This window comes from Anguilla rostrata, chromosome 17, assembly GCF_018555375.3.
Source record: "Anguilla rostrata isolate EN2019 chromosome 17, ASM1855537v3, whole genome shotgun sequence".
NCBI lineage: Eukaryota > Metazoa > Chordata > Actinopteri > Anguilliformes > Anguillidae > Anguilla > Anguilla rostrata.
The window spans coordinates 6637848-6660344 of record NC_057949.1 but is presented as its reverse complement, the minus strand read 5'-3'; the positions used below and the strand labels follow the sequence as shown (position 1 = coordinate 6660344).

General features: G+C 48.4%; 1 protein-coding gene across 2 annotated transcripts; it reads left to right on the top strand.

Annotated features, from left to right (window-relative positions):
* The first annotated feature begins 241 nt into the window (after positions 1–241).
* mvp (major vault protein) lies at positions 242–22246 on the top strand. 2 transcript variants are annotated; one of them, XM_064314103.1, is made up of 17 exons: positions 242–512; positions 6505–6674; positions 7783–7978; positions 8863–8989; positions 9237–9368; positions 9770–9864; positions 10443–10679; positions 11266–11391; positions 12181–12378; positions 13130–13368; positions 14015–14212; positions 14654–14798; positions 15965–16176; positions 17291–17407; positions 18363–18489; positions 18998–19186; positions 20618–22246. In XM_064314103.1, exons 1-17 carry the CDS (start codon positions 510–512, stop codon positions 20735–20737), a joined length of 2631 nt encoding a protein of 876 aa, XP_064170173.1. In that variant the 5' UTR covers positions 242–509; the 3' UTR covers positions 20738–22246. The 2 variants fall into 2 exon arrangements, with proteins under 2 accessions (XP_064170173.1, XP_064170174.1); XM_064314104.1 differs by lacking the exon at positions 242–512.
* The last annotated feature ends 251 nt before the right edge of the window (positions 22247–22497 follow it).

Genomic DNA, 22497 nt, shown 5'->3' with positions numbered 1-22497 from the left:
AAGTAGGCTAATTTTTCCTCGCCGATTTTGGGCAGTCCATATTCAGAATGGCTACCAATAAACAATGAAAAGCAAGTCAGCCATTGAATTTCGGGATGTACGCTAGCATCGATTTCCAAAATCACACACAATTTAGCCTAGATATATGGAAAATTAGACGCCCACGTTTGCACCCATTCTGGCATCAGATTCAACTGTCAGGTAACTGCGTAGTCCGCGACTTCAGACATTCCCCGCATTGCAGCAACGAACAAACAAACGTTGACACGACTCCGGATATTTTGTGCTCGGATTCATTCTAGTCATAATCGTATTTATACGGTTCGGGCAGAGTAAGCGAATTCAATCTAGCTACTGGATCAGATTTCCAATCGGTAAATGACGCGTGTTTTCCGGTACCTCTTCCGGGATCACGCCCACGTATTTCCATACCTTAAAGACAGAAAGTGAAGTTCGTATTTAAAGAAATTTACGCACGGAAGGATCTTCGGGGAACAAATAAAAAAATAATGGTAAGACAGCCACTTTGTATTCTTTTAATGTACAATCTTGGACATCAGTCCAACCGTTAAAACGGGGATTGTTTGATGGCAGGCTAATCATGAAGTTTAGCAATGACGTTAACAAACACAGGTTATGTCGAAATAACCCCTAGTTTGTTAAAAAAGAAAATAAAAAACCTAGTTTGTTGGTGACTGTTTTTGAAAGGAAGACTTTGCACGAAACCAATTGTTCAGTTACACTTCCTGGTTCCTGTTTTTAACAAAGCTAAATTGCTCAAATGTCCGTTTTCACTGGCGTTTTGTGTAAGGTTTTTTGTTGTCAAATGTTGTGTATCTTATGAATTTTGTATTTTCATCTGAAAAAAGGACTGTCTCCAGATCGACGTATGAACTTGTTTTCACGCCCTCAACGGTTGTTCACAAACGTCAAAACTCATGTCATTGTTTATTATGTGATGATAGATTGATATTGAAAAGGTGGTGGGGTTGCGAGTTTAATGCTTAGCAACCGTGAACAGTGCATGGACCGCGACTTGTCCCACATCTCTGAATCTCTCTCTATATCGTTTTCTCTCGCGATACCGCTGCTTCCGTTTCATGTCCCATAGTTTATGTTCTCATATTGCATCCTCTTATTATAGCAACTTGCTTCAGTGTATCGCCCCTCCTCAGCATGACTGGTACAAAACCGAAGGGCTGATTCAGTCCCTATTGTTTTTAGTTTATTTGAGGGCCAAGCATCAAGGACCCCACTAGCTACACCGTTGCGGATATACAGCAATTAAAAAAACAAAAACAAAAAACAAAAAAACTGACATTCTATGTTATCCACTGGTTTCAATTGATATTTTGCCTGTTCCCATTCCGCAAATAAATTAATAAATGAAATAGAAACTAAATAATTTTGCTTAGAAAGATACATATGTAGAATTTTAATGAAAATATACTTGCACACACACACAAGACAGAAATAAAGACAGGTCCATGCACATAATGAAAAATATGAGCCTGAGAGAGCATGCTTTTTTTTCCAGATTGTTCTTTTTCTAAATATATAAAAACAAAATATCACGGCTTTAGTCAGCCAATAAACGTGATTAAATCAATGTGCTACTCCTTAACATGGTTATTGGAATCATCCTAACCCCCCCCCCCCCCCCCCACGGTGCCCCTGCTTCCAGCAACACGCCGATCAGAGTGGTTAACATTTGGTCAACTGATGGCCCTATAGCAGTCAACTGATTTTCCAAAAATTAAATGATAAGTTCTGCTTTGTTTGACTTGAGGACCTGAAACTAATGTCGGGAGACAAATGACAAATCTTAAGAAAACTATGAAAAAATAAATATGCATAAAAAAAGATCAACACAATAAATGAAGGACTTGCGTGTGAAAGCATTGGCAGTTGGACGTTTGCGGCTGTGGGCGCTGGGCCCCCTTAATTACTGCTTGCAGCTCATTGTTATTGTTATACGCAGTTTCCTATGAGATGGTACGTTGCCAGAGACTTCAAACTTGGCAGCAAGGTTCATAATTACGGAGGGTACCCACACGTGTAACATTTCCCCAATAGGCCGCATTTTCTAGCGCTACAATTAAAGGCCAAATTTTCACCCGTTTCAAATGCCTTAACTCCCACTCCTTTTGTCCAGTTCATACAAAACATTCTACTCATGATCTCTGCCCGTACAGCCCTGGACCTGTCAGCTTAAAGTCTGCCATATTGTATTTATTGCAAATTTGTATGATATACGAAACGTTTTTTTTTTTTTTCTGCGACGATTTGAACAGTGCTTTCAGAATATGTTCAGGGTACTGGAGCACCCCGCTAGGTGCAGCTGGACTGTGCTGCCCATTATTCTAGGAGCTAATGGAAGTTGCAAAGACTCTGGGGATGTCCCCCAGCAGTTACTAAATGAATGACAGAAACAGGATTAAAATGCAAAAGTTCCAAGGTTTATTACAATTGAACAAATGTGAAATGAATATAAGAGCAATGTAAAATTCAGCCGTCGGTATGCTTGGTTGCTGACCCCTGTGACTTACCGAAGGCTGGACCTGTGGCTTGGGGAACAACAGACTTGGCTTAAAACAGAGAGGAATATGGCAGTGGACAACACGCACCGTGTTGTTTAAAATATGTATCACTTTACGCAGCGATGTCACTACAAGCTTTAAGTAGAGGACATTCACACCGTGAATGGTCAAACTTGTGAGGCTCAGACACTTACAAGCTATCACTAGGGCAATAAAAGGTATTAGCATAAATGTGCCACAACCCTTTCCGCTTACCACCATGTACAGCTCTGTACAAACAGACAAAAGGAAAAAAAAGAGAAGAAAAGCAACTGGTCTGTCCACAGAGGCAACACCCAGTCCTGCTGCCCCAATACCAGGCAATATGGCTGACCGACTAGAAGACGAGCCCAACTAATGACTCCGATGAAGGGACAAACTCGGCATGCAGTAAGAGCGCCACAGGGAATCGGCAGGGCTTCCTGAACAAAGGTTCATTGGTCACCTTGTTAAAAGCCCAATATAAAACATTCAATTTTAATATCCTCAAAATGTACATCCCTATCACTTTCAATGGCAATAAAAATGACCAAAGTTTGTTTAATATTATTAAAAGTATGTACCTGATATGCTGGGTTCAACACACACCAACGCAGACAGCAAACAATACACACGCACGCACGCACGCACACACACACTTACATACACACGTACACACACGCTCGCAGACCCACACGCACACACACACTCACACAGACACACATACACACGTACACACACGCTCGCAGACCCACACGCACACACACACTCACACACGCACACACACTCACACACGCACACACGCACACAGACACACATACACACACACTCACACACGCACACACGCACACAGACACACATACACACAGCAGTCTTACTGTTCACCTGTTCCCTCCTTCTGGTCGAAACTGAACCGCTTACTGATAACTCCTATCTGGCTTAATTAATTCTCTGGAGGTAAAATGGTGCTGGCCAGCAGCAGGTGCCATCTGCTACACTACATTCACTTTGTGACTACAAGCCTACTCCTTCCGCAGGAAAGTATGGCAGCCATGAACTAATGAAGTGGAGATTAGGCATGGCGTCGAACAAAAGCTGCGTTTCCCTTTGTTGCGTAACGGCCATTGCATACCATCCGATTTCAACTGCTTCTGAAATCCTGCGCGTTGTATTTTTCATCCTGTTCCGAGCTAACAGTGATTTTACTAAATACTTTTTGACTTGGATATGACATTAATTTCAAAGCCTCACCATTGCACATCAGGCAGCCTATATACAGCAGCATAGTCTTTATTCAGCTATATAAACACCCAGAATGCCATGCTGTGTATGCTGTGGCCAACCTCATGTTTAATTTACAGTGACGAGGCTTGGGACTCCCAATCGCTGCTTGCGGCTATACTTATATATTCTCATTGTATCGCACGCTGTCATTTTCTCTTTCCCATATTGGTGTCTGCTTTTCAAGTTATATGTAGAATCTTTGATTCAGAGATTGGCTTGTCTTGTGTAGGCTGTGTTTTAGCGGTATGGTGCTTGTGCAATAGGGCATTTCATGCTGTCGTTTTTGATCAATTGCTACCCTCTGTTTGCTCTGAGGGGTTTGGTCCGGGGGTTTGGTTGTCATGTGTGTCAGGATTGTGGTCTGACCGCTTGTGTGCAGTGCGTTGAAGTGCTCGCATTGTATTGGAGCTGCGTAGCCAACTCTGGGTGGGGTTCAAAGGAATTAACAGTGCATTGCACAAGCCTCTGTTATCTTTCTATGTGTTTTACTGGTGTTTGTGCAGTGGTTGGAGGAGAATCAGAGGAACCCTGGCCAATGGCGTCAGTGGGTTCTGCCGCCCACTCAGCAGGGAAGTAAGGCCCATGTAGGAGATGTGGGTGCAGGGCATTGGTGTTCTCACTGTGTCACATGACTCCAATCACTGTGTCACATGACTCCAGTCACATCAGTGCACAGAGAATATGAACAGGTGTGTACACGTGAGAGACTCACTTCAGTGCACAGAGAATATTAACAGGTGTGCACAGGTGAGACACTGACTTCAGAGCAGAGAATATTAACAGGTGTATACAGGTGAGTGACTCAGTGCACAGAGAATATTAACAGGTGTGTACAGATGAGGGACGGAGTGTAGCACAGTGGGTAAGGAACTGGGCTTGTAACCGAAAGGTTGCAGGTTCGATTCCCGGGTAGGACACTGCCGTTGTACCCTTGAGCAAGGTACTTAACCTGCATTGCTTCAGTATATATCCAGCTGTATAAATGGATACAATTGTAAAATGCTATGTAAAAAAATGCTATGTAAGTCGCTCTGGATAAGAGCGTCTGCTAAATGCCTGTAATGTAATGTAATGACTCAATGCAGAGAGAATATGAACAGGTGCGTACAGGTGGATGGTAAAGCACAGAACGTCTCTGCGTTTAGGGACGTGTCTGGCCCAGTGCCTTCCACACATACCTCACCAGGGTGTACTGCTCTATATAAGACCAAAAACCTTTGCGCCATGCAGAAAATGTGCTTGAAATGTGGTTTAATAACTAGACTTGTTTTTTCAAAGACAGCAGTAGAGATGTGCAGAGACTAGGTTGTGTCTATTCAACCAGCTAAAATATCTGTACCTATTTCAGTATGACATGAAATATGTTAAAAAAAAAAAAACATGTTTTTTCCTTGCATTGGGTAGAGCTAAGGAAGCAAGGAAAGGACACAAGGGGGTAAAATAAGCGATCGGAAAGAGTCCGCAGTCAACGCTTCAGGCGAGAATACTTACAGACTGCGCGGCCAGGGAGACGCGCATTATGAGCTTTTACTTGATTAATGCCGCTTGGCGGGTGTCTCATGACCCAGAGACGCTCCGTGGCGAGCGGAGGACGATTCTGCGGTGCGCTCAAACCGGTCAGTCGACCAACGCTCGCGCGATTAACCAGCGAGCAGCCTGGAGCACTCACGACAGGCAGCATTCCATTCGAAGGGAGCGAAGGGAGCGAAGCTCGCAGCCGAAGGGAGAAGAGGAAGTGATGCGTTAACGGCAGAAATCGCCACGGGAACGCAGCAACTCCAGGGATAGGCTGTGACCTGCGAAGGAGAGGATCTGTAATGGAACGGCTTGCATCCAAGCAGGGCTGTCCGGGAACAATTCGCTCAACTGAGGACAAAAATAAAATGCAGCCTAGCCCCCAGAAAATAGTTTGGTCTTCCCCTACAATTAGTGGCAACCAAGGAGCACGTCTTAGTAGGGAATATTTGTAGGAACCTAGTAGGAATTTGTGTAAATGATATATTTACGAGCATTAAAAGGTATGAATACAGTTAAAAGGAAGTCAAGCTCTACGAATTATGAGTTTTATAGTGAAAATTGTGTAATTAATGGTGTCCAGGTGCTCTATTAATCACCCAGATGTATCTGGAAGTGAACATGCTCCGTCTCTGGAGCGGTGGGGTGGAGGCAGTCGGCCCGGTCGCCACCGGCTGACCTGGCAACCCCGTGCTCCTGCTGCTTATGGGAAAGGAAGGGTAGGTTTAAACACAGCAGTATGGTGGTGAAATAGGAGAAAGAAACTCCACAGTAAGACTCAATAATCCATGGAGAAAGACCAAAGGTGATCCATGGAAACGAAGCCACCCCCCTCCCCCTACCCGGCACAAGGCTGCAGCTGATGACTAATCAAAATCCAGACACATGACTGCTGGTCATCACACCAACGCTGCCCTTGCCCTAACCGTGAATTAAATGGTGCATTTCCTGTCAGGAGTCCCAGTGCCCAGCAGGCACACAGTGTCCACATGGTGCTGGCGCTTCTGTTCAAAAACAAAAAGCTTTATTCATAAAACTCCTGTGCATTTGACCCTGCAGGCTCTAGAGTAATGCTCCGCTGTTTCTCTTTTTCATCTCTCTCTCTCTCTCTCTCTCTTTCTCTCTCTCTCTCTCTTTCTCCACACAGATGTCTGTAAGAAAGGGAGGAAGCAAGGGCCCGGAGGGAGGAGACGAGGGGATGGGCGCGTCGATAATTCGGATCCCTCCCCACCACTACATCCACGTCCTGGACCAGAACACCAACATCGCGCGGGTGGAGATCGGGCCCCGGACCTACATCCGCCAGGACAACGAGAGGTCGGCCATGATGGTTGCGTAACCGCGCCCGCAGTCGCCCGCGATTGCGGTCCAACCCGAAAGCGAATGTAACGCGCTCTCCGTTTAACCTCGTCCGCCACATCAGGGGTCTACCGGCTCGCTGTAAAACACAGCAGGAGCTCAGAGACAGATCCTCGATTCGTTATGCGCCGAGCAGTCTGCCCAGTGTGTGTGCAATGGGAAATAGAAAATGCAGTTATACCTGTTGAGAGCCATTATTGTCACAGGTCCAAAAATGTGGAAAAATTAAAGGAAGAGGTGTCGCACGTTCCCGATTGCTGCTGGTTTGTTTTGTGGCTCTTAGGATAATGGCTACAAAAAAAATGAGGCTACTGTAATGTAAGCATATGATTGTGATCGTTTGTAAGAAAGACACAACCATGACAAGATGGCGCAGATCAATTATCCTGCTTGCGCTATGTCTGTAAGCACATCACACTGGGTTAACCTTTGTATCTGGCTGGGCGCTGGCCCATAGGTATCAAGATCTTTAGTCAGCATGACATTGGCTTTCCAACAATACAAAAACATGATTACATTGTATTATGGAGAGCGTAAGGTTCACTTATTGCTGATTCAGAAGGATGTTTTGCAACTGAGCGCTGTCTCTTTATCACACCCACTGACTCCCTGTCGGCACCGTAAACAGTCTGTCTTCCTTTTGGGCGTCTGATAAGAGGTGGACTTCTGCGAACTGCCCTACACAATAAAGGAATCCAATTCTTTAAACTGGGATATTTTCGCAACAAATTTGTTGAAGGTCCAAACATCAGAGTTTGGAATAAGCCCTATTCCTGATGCGTTTGCATCTTGGAGGTGTTCTTATAGTAGAACTTGCTCTTAAATATTACGTCATAAAAACTTATTCACAGGCCTGTTTCATTGTTGAAATATGGCATGATATGCATGCAGCCGCCTGCCCCTACCCCGGCTAAGCTGCGCTGCTATTGGTCCAGAGGGCTGCGCAGATGGACTGCAGGCCCCTGCCCGGCCAGCTGCAGCGCACTCCATTAGGGGCATTTTTCTGGGAATCTTCCGGCTGCACGAGTGTGACTGTGGGCGGTGTCTCCCTCAATTGTTTCCCCAGGGTGCTGTTTGAACCGGTGCGCATGATAGTGGTTCCGCCCCGACACTACTGCGTAGTGAAGAACCCGGTTGCCCGCGACGACGAAGGCCAAGTCCAGTTCGACCAGCTGGGACAGGCCAAGCTGCGGCATGCTGACCTGGAGATCCGTCTGGCGCAGGACCCCTTCCCCCTCCACCCAGGAGAGGAGATAGAGCAGGTCTGTGGCCTGGTCTGACCCACTCTACCTGTCTGTGGCCTGGTCTGACCCACTCTACCTGTCTGTGACCTTGTCTCCCCCGCTCTACCTGCCTGTGGCCCAGTCTGAGCCGCTCTACCTGTCTGTGGCCTTGTCTCCCCCGCTCTACCTGCCTGTGGCCCTGTCTGTGGCCTTGTCTCCCCCGCTCTACCTGCCTGTGGCCCTGTCTGAGCCGCTCTACCTGTCTGTGGCCTTGTCTCCCCCGCTCTACCTGCCTGTGGCCCTGTCTGTGGCCCTATCTCACCTGCTCTACCTGTCTGTGGCCTTGTCTGAGCCGCTCTACCTGCTTGTGGCCTTGTCTCACCGCTCTACCTGTTGTGGCCCTTGTCTGACCCGCTCTACCTGTCTGTGGCCTTGTCTCCCCGCTCTACCTGCTTGTGGCCTTGTCTCCCCCGCTCTACCTGTCTGTGGCCCTGTCTGAGCCGCTCTACCTGCTTGTGGCCTTGTCTCCCCCGCTCTACCTGCCTGTGGCCCTGTCTGTGGCCCTATCTCACCTGCTCTACCTGTCTGTGGCCTTGTCTGAGCCGCTCTACCTGCCTGTGGCCTTGTCTCCCCCGCTCTACCTGTCTGTGGCCCTGTCTCCCCCGCTCTACCTGTCTGTGGCCCTGTTTGAGCCGCTCTTCCTGTCTGTGGCCCTAAGGCAACAGTGGCAAGGAAAAACTCCCTGGTAACAGACTCAAGGGGGGGGAGCCCGTTCTCCTGTGGTTGGCTCAGGGTGTAGGTTTAAATGGCCCACACAGTCAGTGAGTCTATGTTCACTTTGTCTCTCTCTATCATTTTATCCCTCTCTCTCCCTCTCTCTCCCTCTCTCTCCCTCTCTCTCCCTTTCTCTCTCTCTCTCTCAGGATATCACAGTCCTGCAGGTTGTGTACCCAGACACAGCGCTCCGGCTGCAGGCCCTCCTGGACTTTGAGGAGGAGGAGGGAGGGGAGAAAAGAGTGGCGGGAGACGAATGGCTGTTTGAGGGACCAGGTGTGTCAGTCTGTCGCCACGGTTACGCGCTGTGCTGTCCCTGTGCTGTGCTGTGCTGTGCTGGTTTGGTGTGCAGGAAATTGAACATAAAGTCAAGAAATGCAAAACATGCAGAAAGAGGACAGGACTTTTCCCCTTTATGCAACTTGGTGATGTTTCTGACAATTTATGGAAAAACAAGAGGATCTGAAGGAAAACTGCAAATACTGTTTTGTTTATTGTTTTTTGCTGCTGTTTGTGTCCACAGGGACCTACATCCCCAAGAAGGAGGTGGTGGTGCTGGAGACGGTGAGGGCCACCGTTATCCAGGAAAACCAGGCCATTCGCCTGAGAGCACGCAAGGAGGGCGTGGACAGAAGCGGGGTGCACAGGGTCACAGGTGTTTTTCCCCATACCCCTCTTACCTGTCTGAACCCCAAAACTCTCCTTGTGTACTGCAAAATTCCCTCTCTCCCTCTGTGTACCCCATAACTCCCTCTCTCCCTGTGTATATAATCCAAAACTCCCTCTCTCCCTGTGTATACCCCAGAACTCCCTCTCTCCGTGTAGGTACCCCATAACTCCCTCTCTCCCTGTGTGTACCCCAAAACTCACTCTCTCCCTGTGTGTACCCCAAAATTCTCTCTCTCCCTGTGTATGTAATCGAGAACTCCCTCTCTCCCTGTGTGTACCTCAATTCCTCTCTCCCTGTGTGTAATCCATAACTCTCTCTTTCTCCCCTACTCTTCTGCATCCTTCATGCTGTTTTCTCCCTCCCTCTCTTTCTGTTGCTCCCATCAGGAGAGGAGTGGCAGGTGAGCAAGGTGGGAGCGTACCTGCCGGGCGTCTATGAGGAGGTGGTGGACATCGTCAACGCTTTCATCCTCACCGACAAGGTTAGCTTCTCCCTCCCCCCTTTGCGTTCCTCCTTTGCATTACAAAAGCATTCCTCCGGGTGACCAAAGCTCCACAAAGAAAGGATGTAACAAAACGGTCGCTGCCAATCAGCATGGTGGAATTGGTTTTAAATCTACTACGTATCCGATACCTGGCCATGTGACTTGTGTTCGGCCGCCCAATCCGACCAGTTCTTTAAATTATTTTTTTATCCCCTCTCTCAAGTGTTTTTTTCGTTACTCCCCATGGGATACGGTGTTGGCTTCCACACTTTTGCCAGGAGAGAAGTAAGAAAGACGTAGCTGGTCTCAAGACACGGGTCCAAATTGTCTGTTTGTAAAATTGTGCGCATAGTTGCCCCAAAATGTGGTCTGAGCAGCATGGCCTGATGTCTAAGCACAGCTCGTGTAGGACTGTCCTTGTTTACGGGGATGCGGGGCACCTGACCTCAGCTACGGTGATGCTGCTCGTCCCTCCTCGTGTTCGGTGATGCCGAGCGCGGTTCAGGTTCAGCTTTCTCAGGCAGAGTGGTTTTTCTCCCCGTGCCCGAGCTGACTCCGCCTCTGCCTCCTCCCAGAAAGCGCTGCACATGCGCGCCCTGCGCCCGTTCCGCGACCAGGGCGGGCGGGACCGGCGCACCGGGGAGGAGTGGCTGGTGACGCTGGACGACCGCGAGGTGCACATCCCCTCGGTGTCCGAGGAGGTGGTGGGCGTGGTGGACGTGACGGTGCTGAACCCGCGCCAGTACTGCGTGATCCTGGACCCGGTCGGGCCCAACGGCAAGCCTCAGCTGGGCCAGAAACGGGTCGTCAAGGTGAGGCTGGCGCGCGGCGTCGCGATTCCCCTCACGGCCTCCAGCCACCGCCAATCAGCACTTCAACCAGCCATACGTCTGCAACCATGACTTTGCTGTGGGCACATTTTCGAGCTAGAAAGGCTCTTCAAAAAAGAGCGGAGGAACTAATTCCAAAAGCAGGAACTGAAAGACTTAGCTGGGTACGGGAAATGTTTGAAGACTGTTACAGATCTGGAGAAGGATGTGTGAAGTAATAACTGACAGGGTGCCTGTGTTAGTGTTAACTGCCAGGGCCCAGGTCTGACAGCACTCCGCAAAGCAGAGTTTAGTTTCTATGTCACAGAGCTATAGGTCATGGATTGCTGATAGGTGTAAAACAGTAATCAGTTAGTGTGTGTAGATGTTCAATAAAGCCGGAGACTACCTGACTGATGAGCTTTTGTTTTTAATTTTAAAGATGCACTTTTATTTTGCCTATGTATCATTTTCTAAAATGGACCTCTGTGTATGTGTGTTTGCGTGTTTGCGTGTGTGTGTTTATGTATGTGTTTGCATGTGTATGTATGTGTGCTTGCGTGTTTGCTTGTGTTTGCCTGTTTTTCAGGGGGAGAAGTCGTTCTTCCTGCAGCCCGGGGAGACCCTGGAGCAGGGCATCCAGGACGTGTACGTGCTGTCGGAGGAGGAGGGGCTGGTGCTGCGGGCCATCGAGGCCTTCCTGGACAATGACGGGGTGAGCAAGAAACGGAAAGCAGGACGCGGAAGGGAGGGTGAGGTTGAGAGGGAAAAGAAGAGGAAGACCAGGGCGGAGGGAATTGCTGTGAAAAGTGGAAAGGTGCGTGGTCGAGGAAGAGGAAGAGGGCAGAAGAGAGTAAGATGGGTGGGGCGGCGAGGGGGGGGGGGGCAGATGCTGACTTCTGTTCGCTTTTGCTTTCACAACCCCATTAGACCCCAGAAAGCAGGTCCCGTAGCTTCACTGCGTAATCGCTTGTAGTAATGACCGATGCAGTGTAACGACAGGAACCAGCAGACAATGTCTGTAGTTCTAACAGCAGGGCTAAATGCCCCTTTTGTGTTTTACTCTGTCGGGGTAGAAAAAAGAGGGCAGTGGGGGCAGTTTTTAGAAATGGAGAATGTGTATGAGCGATAGAATTGAGGTTATTTTGAACAAAATGTTTTTGGAAAGTATTACCTTGTTTATTAAATCCTTCCAAAGCCCTGTGCGTAGCCCCTCCTGCAGCTTTTCACTAACCGACTTTCCTCTTTCCGTCTTTTCTTTTCCTCCTTTTAACCTTCCATCCATCCTCCTTTCCTCGCTCTCCCTCTATTCCTCTCTCTGCTGCTCTTCCACCCATTGGCTCAGTACATGAACGAGCTGCCCCGCCCAGCCCCGCTGCCCCGCCCACCCCCGCTGCCCCGCCCAGCCCCGCTGCCGCGCCCCCCCCAGTGCCTCTCTGCCGTCATAACCCTTGTGTCCCTCCTGTTCACGCTCGCCCTCTCTCTCCCTCTCTCCCCCCGTCAGCCCGAAGAAGAGGAGGAGGGGGAGGGGGAGGGGGGTTCAGGAGGGGGGCGTGTCCCCCGTCGCCCGGGCGACCGCTGGATGCTGCGCGGGCCCATCGAGTACGTCCCTCCGGCCACCGTGGAGGTGTTGCTACGGCGAGAGGCCATCCCGTTGGATGAGAACGAGGGGATCTACGTGCGGGACATCAAGACCGGGAAGGTGAGGTGGACTTTCGCAGGGGGAAAAAAAATAAGCAGGCAGTGCAGCACAATGGCTGGAAAACTGGGCTTGCAGCGCTGTGGCTGGGGGTTCGATTCCCGGCTGGTACTCTGCTCTTGTGTCCTCGGTCCAAGTTCACTTGCTTCAGGAAAATATTCATCTGTACAAATTGATAAAATGTGAGAATGTACGCTGTGTTAGTTGCTCTCAGTAAGAGCGTCTGTGAAATGTATAAAACGTAATGTAAAACAAGGGGAATTAATAGTCACACCCTCCGGCACCCTCACCCCTGTCTAAATGCCGATTTGGACTTAAGGCCTTTTGTTCAAATTTATGTCAATCCATGTTTTCTTGTTTTTGTATTTCAGTCCTTTTTTCAGCGTGTTCTCAGTCATGCTCATTTTATACATCGCCCTCTGTTTTTTGTTGTTGTTGTTGTTGTTGTTTTTTATAGCGTACCATGTGTAATGATGATGGTATGTTATCATGCACCTGTCCAGTAGCGAGAGCTTCCCACACCACATGATTGCACGCACCCGTTCAGCAGCATAAAATGCGTTCGAACTCATTCAGGTGGATGGCCCTGACGAAGGCACTTGCTGCCTGAACGTTGGTTCGCTGTAAAATAATACACCCTCACGCTCTTTTTTTTGACGTTAATGACCGACCAATTAGGCCCCTGTTTAGCCCTGAATTTGTGAAGCCTGCTTCCTGTCTCCCTGATTGGTTGCCTCGTAACTTCCTTGACCAGGTCCGAGCCGTGATTGGCCACACCTACATGCTGACCCAGGACGAGGAGCTGTGGGAGAAGGACCTGCCGCCGAACGTGGAGCTGCTGTTGCCGTCGTCCCGGGACGCGCTGTCGGACCGCGGGCAGAGGGGCCCCTCGCTGCCGGACGCCAGGCCCCGAGACAAAACGAGAGTGGTGACCTACAGAGTCCCCCATAATGCCGCGGTTCAGGTCTACGACTACCGCGAGAAGAAGGCCAGGTAGCTCTGCCTGCCCCTCTCCTCTCCCCGTCAGATCTGACTGGTCTCTCTCATTCTCTCTCACTGTACATCCTCACAGAAGTTGTAAATGCTCATTCATTTGTACCTTTTCTTAGCTGTGCAGTGTACTGGGCTAGAAACTGGTCTTGTGAATGTAAATGCTGTGTGAACAGTTGTGTAAGTCGCTCTGGATAAGTGCGTCTGCTAAATGCCTGTAATGTAAATGTAGCCCCTCATAGGTGTATTTTAAACAAGACCAGGTCAAGACCTAGTATATGGCTGGCCTAACAGACGTGATCCGGCCGACCAATGGTGTAACTTCATCACTCACTCAGTCACTCATTCAGTCACAGACATTCACATTTGTAGGGCTGTCCCCGCTGTTGCGGTCCAGCCAAAAAGGAATGGGAAGATTCATTCCTTGCTTTTTACACCTTGGATTTAAATTCTGGAAGTCTGGGAGATTCTGTCTTTTATCTTCAGGATGAAAGCTAGTGTTGTATATTTTCTGTGCCTCTTTACTACATGCACAATAACATGATCATGATGTCATAAGTATTCTATCTTCGGTCTCTCCTGTTGTAGTCATAGTGCAGTAGAGAGATGGGGCTGTAACGGTGCTCTCTCGGTTCTCTGGCTCTGTCAGGGTGGTGTTTGGGCCGGAGATGGTGATGCTGGGCCCGGATGAGCAGTTCACCATCCTCTCGCTGTCGGGAGACAAGCCCAAACGGGCCAACGTCATCAAGGCCATCTGTCTTCTGCTGGGGCCCGACTTCTGCACTGACATCATCACCATAGAGACGGCCGACCATGCCCGGCTGCAGCTGCAGCTTTCTTACAACTGGTACTCTTTGTCTGTCACTGGGTCTTATCTCTGTGGCAGTTACTGATATCTGCCTCTCTGTCTCTGTTTGCCCTGCACCCTCCCAGTTGACTGTGTATTCTATGAATAGCATCCACTGCTGCCTCAGAGGGTAGAATTGTGCGTGAGTTTACTCACCATTTGTTTGAGCACGGGCTTGTTGCAGAGGGTAATTAGAGTTCATTTCCATGGCTACGCCATACTGTGTGCATGTGAAACACCGCCAATCTGTTTGTAATGAATGTATACATAAGCTCCACCCATGTGATTTTTCAAGCAAGCCCGTCCACTTCTGCCACCCTAACAAGTAGCATGGCTAATCCACGCCCAAAAAGAGCACTATCCTGTTGGGTTAGACGGAAAACAGTTGTAAGTTCAGTTATGAACAGGGAGTGACATCACGGGCAACCGTCTGTGTCTCAGGCACTTTGACATCACGCCGCAGGCCGATGCCACGCAGGCGGCCACCCTCTTTGCCGTGCCCGACTTCGTGGGCGACGCCTGCAAGGCCATTGCCTCCAAGATCCGCGGAGCCGTGGCGTCCGTGCAGTTTGACGACTTTCACAAGGTGCGCATCGCCCCCGTACCTCGCACGCCCCCCTGTCTGCCCCCGTCCCGCACCCTGTCACCCGCACACCCCCTGTCGCCCTACCACACCCCCCTGTTCACCACCCCATACCCACACAGCCCCCTGTTCACCCCCCATACCCCACACCCCTGTTCCCCCATACCTCACACACCCCCCTGTTCACCCCCCATACCTCACACACCCCCCTGTTCACCCCCCATACCTCACACACCCCCTGTCTGTCCCCCCGTACCCCACACCCCCCTGTTCACCCCTCATACCTTGCACACCCCCCTGTCTGCCCCCCCATACCCCACACCCCCCTGTTCACCACCCATACCTCACACACCCCCTGTTGCACCCCCTACCTCACACACCCCTGTACCTTGATTACCCCCATACCTCACAGACCCTGTTGCCCATACTCACACCCCTGTCACCCCATACCTTCACACCCTGTCTGTGACCCATACTCACACAGCCCTGTTCACCCGTACCTCAACACCCTGTCTGTACCCATTCCTCACACACCCTGTTCACCCCCCACTCACACACCCTGTCTGGCCCCAACCTCACAACCCCCTGTTCACCCCCATACCTCAACCACCCCCTGTCTGTGCCCATACCTCACACACCCCCCTATTCCCCCATACTCCAGCCGCCTTCGTGCCCCCATACCTCCAATTATTATTTCACAAGCCCTTTCCTTTACTTAATCTGACATGTTGGTAGTCATGAGCTACAGCTGCAGACTTCCCATCATCCTCTGTGGAATTATTTAATTGTGCTCTGATACAGGAGCAAGCGAGTGTTGCTGTGTACAGGTATTTAGAACATTAAGCCAGACTAGCTGATTAAGGTTTAAGGTTAAGGTTATCTTTATTGTCCCACTTGGGGAAATTTGTTTTGCAGCCAGGGTTCACATAAAGACAGAATACAAAAGGACAACATCACGACAACATCAACACAATTAAAACACTGAGCTAGTGAAGGGAAATGGAAATCCATACCAAGTGCAAATGTGCAGGGGTAGTGCCAGTAATGCGGCCTGGGTGGTATCTGCCATTGGATGGGAGCCGAAGTCTGCTGAAGCGTGGTGGTGCTCCAGGACCCGAGCTGTCCGCCCAGAACCCTGTGAAATTACCCATCCCCCCCCCCCCCCGCAGAACTCCAACCGGATCATCTGCTCGGCGGTGTTCGGGTTCGACGAGAAGCTGGCAGTGCGGTCCAGCATGCGCTTCGGCCAGAACGGGCTGGTCATCAGCAGCGTGGACATCCAGTCCGTGGAGCCGGTGGACCAGAGGACCCGAGACGCCTTGCAGAAGAGCGTCCAGCTCGCCATTGAGATCACCACCAACTCCCAGGAGGCTACCGCCCGGTCAGTGCCCTCCGTCTCTGTTCCTTTGTCTGCCTCTCTCGCTTATTTTATCTTTCCTTTTATCTTTCTGTCACCCAGTTCAGTAGCTAATGAAGTAAAGATTTTGCCAAGTTCACAAGCCTGTTGAAAGTTAGGTACTTTCCATGATGGTTCGTGATAGCTGCTATTAGCTAAATATTTTTGTACGTGTAAACTGTTGAACAAGGCTACCCTCTAACGTTATCCCAGACGGTTACACCAAGCCCCAACACTGCAGACGACTGTTGTCCCAGAGGTCCTATTGTAAAACGTCCACGGAGTACCAAATCGAGGCTATGGTACACCCAAGGCTTTCTGACACCGTGCAGACCGTGGATTTTTCTAGGTCACAATCTACCGTGGCTACTTATTGCATTTTTCAAATTACCTTCCTGTCACTCTAGTCTAATTATATAATAGGCTCCTGTTGAGGCAGCCTTTGCTCCGATACTGGACCCTCTGGTTGTATAGACAACAACTCATACTGGATGCTGCTGGCAAGCAGTTGTGGCTAATATGATCTATCTGACAGGTAACGTTAACTTACCAAGCAGGCCTAGAAAATCTACCTAACTTCACCGACCACACAACGTTAGCGAACATTTCCCTCTTCCAAGAGCTAGCTGCCAAATGAGGTAACATTATCAATAATAGCTACCAAGCTACTTAGGTGGCTAAGTTCATTGAAAGTACAATTGGCTGGTAAAAATAGTTCAGATATGGTGCTGGATTTTGCTGGATTTCCATCAAAGCAGCTCTTTCAATAATTGAATGTTCCCTGATGGAAAAAAATAACAACAAAAAAAAACAGTTACCAGCTGCAGCTTTAACTGGATGAGCGCACAAGCATCCCCCATTAAGATAATTACACATAATGAACATACGTCTGGTGTAGTGAGGGCTATTAAACGGGGTTGAGCCAAACCGATGCATCAAATTTGACATGACTTGTTGTTTAGTGCTGTTTATTTCCTTTGGTTTGACTGCAGTGAGTGTGTCTGTGGCAGTCTGTCTGACCCCTCTGGTCTAATCCACCTCTCTCTCTCTCTCCCTGCCTCCCTCCCTCTCTTTCTCTCTCTCTCTCTCCCTCTCGCAGGCACGAAGCGGAGCGTCTGGAGCAGGAGGCCAAGGGCCGGCTGGAGAGGCAGAGGATCACGGACCAGGCGGAGGCCGAGCGAGCCCGGAAAGAGCTGCTGGAGCTGGAGGCGCTCAGGTGAGCGCACTGCCTCGCTAATGCTAACGGCTCACTAATGCCAGCGGCTGGTTAATGCTAACAGCTCGCTAATGCTAACGGCTCGCTAACGCCAATGGCTCGTTGGCCAAGTGAGCCCTAAGTTAACTACATTTCATTTTCCGAATCCAGCAGTTTTAACCGCTAACACATCTCGTTTAAAGTTTGAATTCTGAGCACAAGTGCATCAATAGTTAGAACACCTCACTTATCCAACATGTAGCATATATTTATATTAATTTAATTTGGTAATTATTTATCAAAGATGTCAGTTACCAGAGTGGAAATGTAGAACGCCAGACCTAGAAACAGGACCCAGATGCCCACTTCCAACTGACTGTTAGAAACTGACTGCTCACTAAAAGAAAGGCGCACATTTTATCTCCTGAAGAGAAGGGGGGTACACTCCCTGTTCTCCTGGCCCGTGCAAACTTAATTAATGATCAGGGAGGATCCAAGGAGTACTTTTTTCCCTTTTAGTTATATTATTACTGGTTCAGGTCAATAATAAAATACAACTCATCTTTTTAAAATTATAGGTACATTTTTACCCTCTCTTCTTGAGAGCATTATGGTGACATTATATATTAGGATTTTAAGATCTTTTTAGGAGGGACAGCTTTGGTCCTTACAGGAATGATTGTGAGCTACTACGTAGAGACACTAGATCAAGCAACAGTTAAACCAAGTTTCAAAGTCAGCAGTGCTCTATTTTGGTATGTATAATCCGTTTGAAGTTTGGCCAAATGGTTCATTAGAGGTTCCCAACGGGCTAAAGGGAGCGGCATCATGGGTAAACATTTCTGCTACCGCTGTAACAGGGCCAGCCAGTGCTCATGTGTCAGTGTTAATGTCTCTCTCTCCGTCTCTCTCTCTCTCTCTCTGTATCTCTCTCTCCCCCCCTTTCTCTCTCTCTCCCTCCCCTCTCCCCTCTCAGTGCGGCGGTGGAGAGCACAGGTGCGGCGAAAGCGGAGGCCCAGTCGAAGGCAGAGGCGGCTCGCATACAGGGAGAGGCGGCCGTGAACGAGGCCAAGCTGAAGGCCGAGGCCCAGAAGATAGAGGCCGTGCGTACCCTTCCCTGTTCAGCGCACTCCTGAACCCCTGAATCCATGAACCCCTGAATCCCTGAACCCCTGAATCCATGAACCCCTGAATCCATGAACCCCTGAATCCCTGAATCCATGAACCCCCTTCCTACACCAGTCACATCAGTCACTGTTCAGCGTACTCCTGAACCCCTGTCCTACACCAATCACTGTTCAGCATGCCCCTGAATCCCTGTTACACATAGCTACTGTATCTCACTCACTATTAATCTCTCATTTTCATTTTTCTTTCTCTGGTACATTTCCACTCTCATTATCAAACAGTGACCAGAAAAGAAGATGTGCAAAATACCGATAACAGCATTTACCTCAAAATCCTCTCTGCCCCTGTAGACAGCAGTGTCCTACAGACAGGCAGTATCCCAAAACTGCCTCTTTTTCCCTCCTCAATGCTTAGATTTCAGTCCTGCTTATATCAAATGAATGGGAGTATAGGGCGTGACCTTTGACCCGTGTGTGTCCCCAGGAGGCGGAGCTTGACCGCCTGTCAAAGGCGCGAGAGCAGGAGCTCTTCTATAAGAAGGAGATGAACCGCCTGGACGTGGAGAAGCAGGAGAAGCTGGCGGACATAGAGAACCAGCGCTTTAAAGCGCTGGTGGACAGTCTGGGAAGTGACACTCTCAAGGAGATGGCCCGGGCAGGACCTGAGCTACAGGTAACCCCTCTCTCAGCATGGCGGCCCCCTCACCTGTCTGACCTGTTCACCTGTCTGACCTCCTCACCTCTTCACCCATCTGACCGGTTCACCTGTCTGACCTGTTCACCAATCTGGCTTGTTCACCGGTGCACCTCTCTGACCTGTTCACCCACCAGACCTGTTCACCTCTTTGACCTGTTCACCTGTTGACCTGTCTGACCTGTTGACCTGTCTGACCTGTTGACCTGTCTGACCTGTTCACCTGTTTGCCCACCAGACCTGTTGACCTGTCTGACCTGTTCACCTGTCTACTTGTGTCGCCCCTCCTGTCTGTGTACTGCACTTCATTGGCTGGGTGTTAAAATGCAGGACACAAGCTTGTGATTGGAGGGCGAGCTGCCATGAACCCATGATGGGTGGAGCTACAACAAGCTCTGACAAAAAAAAGCAAACACTGACAGCTTTGGATCAATCAAAATGTGTTTTCACACATATTGATTGTACTGTTGCCAGCAAAAGTTGACGGGTGGTTCAAATCTTTGAGTGATGTGTGAGGAGATTTTGTATCGACTGATCGATGTAGCGCCTGTCATCCCTTTTAAGAATCTCGGTCGTTAACTGTTAAGCGGGTGCCGATAAGCTCAGCCGTCACCAAACCCTCTCCTGGGAGATGCACGGCAGCCATTTTGTGCCAGGACGCCCGGCACACCTCAGCTGGTGTGAAGAGGGCCTGAAGGAGTTTGGGAAATAGTACTGCCGTGTGATTGGCTTGTTTGGAAAGACCAATGAGGAATTTAATAAGAACGACTGGGAACCTCTGTGTTTAGCGATAAGCGCCCCAGGATCTTTGAGTCCCACAGTGAGTCCGGTATAAAGTCTCATCGGACAGACAAAATTCTGCTTTCTGAACTGTGACATAGTTTTATTTTTCTGGGGAAAGTGTGCCCCCTACTGGAACACCACGCAGAAATGCTGAAACATGCTCATACCTAAATTCAGTCAACACTTTGTCCTAACCTTTGCTGTGTTTCTGTCTGTACTGAACTGACCAGCACTGTGTTTCTGTCTGTACTGTACTGACCAGCTCTGTGTTTCTGTCTGTACTGTACTGACCAGTGCTGTGTTTCTGTCTGTACTGTACTGACCAGAGCTGTGTTTCTGTCTGTACTGTACTGACCAGCGCTGTGTTTCTGTCTGTACTGACCAGGCTGTGTTTCTGTCTGTACTGTACTGACCAGTGCTGTGTTTCTGTCTGTACTGTACTGACCAGTGCTGTGTTTCTGTCTGTACTATACTGACCAGTGCTGTGTTTCTGTCTGTACTATACTGACCAGTGCTGTGTTTCTGTCTGTACTGTACTGACCAGCACTGTGTTTCTGTCTGTACTGTACTGACCAGCACTGTGTTTCTGTCTGTACTATACTGACCACATCTCTCTCTGGCTTTCAGGTGAAGCTGCTTCAGGCCCTGGGGCTTAAGTCCACTCTGATCACCGATGGCTCATCGCCCATCAACCTCTTCAGTACTGCCAGCGGCCTACTGGGGGCGCTGCAGGGCAAGGGGGAGTGAGCGGGAAGGATATTCTTTGCACCCCGGAAAAGGGTAGAGGTGGAGAGCGAGGTGACAGTTTAAAAAGGAGCAACGGTGGAGGGTAAAGTGGTGAGAGAAAATGAAAGGAATTATTATGCTTTAAATACTCAAGTGCTTTGAAGTAGGGCTTTCTTAAAGACAGGTGCACTCTCACCCAAGGTTAAAGGGTAAAAGGTAATAACGGTCATTTTCATGGTTTCAGTATTGTCAAATACTCTCTCAAAATACTGAAACTGGAGACATTTCTGTCCAACTCTCAGTACTTCTTGACATTTTCCTACCATTTCCATTTAGCGTCTAGTCGGGAAAGCCATTCATTTAAGCTGCGCGCTGAACTTATTAAATACAGCTCAGAAAGCCATATTTTCATTTTCAGAGAATGCAACCTATTATCATGAAAAACGTGGCCAGTGTAATTCTTATTAAATTTACTTCAGAGCAGAGAAAATGGTTCATTTTGATGGGGCCTATTTTCAATATTTTAGTGCTTGCGCCAAACTACTTTACACTTATCGGAAAAAAGCAACCGTTGTAAAGTTATTACAGTAAAAAGTACAAAGGCCAGGTTCTTCGCAATGGTGAATTATGCTGACCAAAGCAACTGTATGTCTCTCTGACTTCTTTTAATACTTTAATACTACAACAAAGGAGTTCTATAACTTGCGGTATATCCACATCTGCTAGATAGATGGACAATACTTTTTAGTAGGATAAATTGATTGAGAGTTGAACAGAACTATTATCACTGTTGTTAACCTTTAAGAGGCCAGGAACATGCAGCAGAATGTGCAAATGGTCCCCCCAAAGTAGACTTACTGTATAGAGGAATAACTTACATATTCACTTTGCTGCTTAAAAAGTACAATAAAATAAAAAAAATTCTGGTATGTTTGAGACACACATAATCCTCACTGCAACAAAAGAACAGTTTTCAGTAATAAACTTTTTTTTTTGGGGGGGGGGAGGCAGACATCAAGGGGACAAATTCAACCTGCGTATTACGGCGTATATTCTTGTTTTTTGCACTGAAAATGTTTACACGGATAGTCAGAGTCTCGCAATTGACGTACCATGTTTTCCAACACGTTTTCCATGCTTAGATGCTGTTTTTGGACAAAAGCAGCTGATCTGGTGCCTTCCAGAACTTTTTTTTTGTTTTTGTTTGTTTGTGCAGTTTATACTCATGTTAACACTCCATCCTTGAATGTGGGAAATGTCTGTTGCCATCGAGTTGCCTCATTGAAGTCAGATTCACCTGTACCCAGTCACATAAGTACGAAGTATATTTTCCTAAAATACGAAATTATATCACTTGAAGACAGCGTTTGCACCTTAAATACATTACAAGGTTTCTTTGGTGAGATTTGGACACGAGATGAATGTAAAGGGTTAGAACAGGGGTGCAATTGTGCTTTACAAGTATTTACTCCTAAATACTAACTGTCGCATCTGAAACTATGCATCCAATAAACTTACTTTTAAGGGAAATGCGGTTTGTGTCTTCTTTGTGAGTAAATCTGAAAGCTTTAATTCATGAACAAATGACAACATTAAATCAATCAGTCCAGTCATATTTATACGTCATGTAGGATGGTTTTTCAGAAGTGTGCCACTTATCAGACCCCCAAAGGATAACGGACTGTTTACTGAGCTAACAGGGGAGTCAGCAGGGTTTGATAAAAAGTGCAGTGGCAGTTACGCTGATCCTGGATCTGCGTTATGTAAACCTAAAGTTGGTG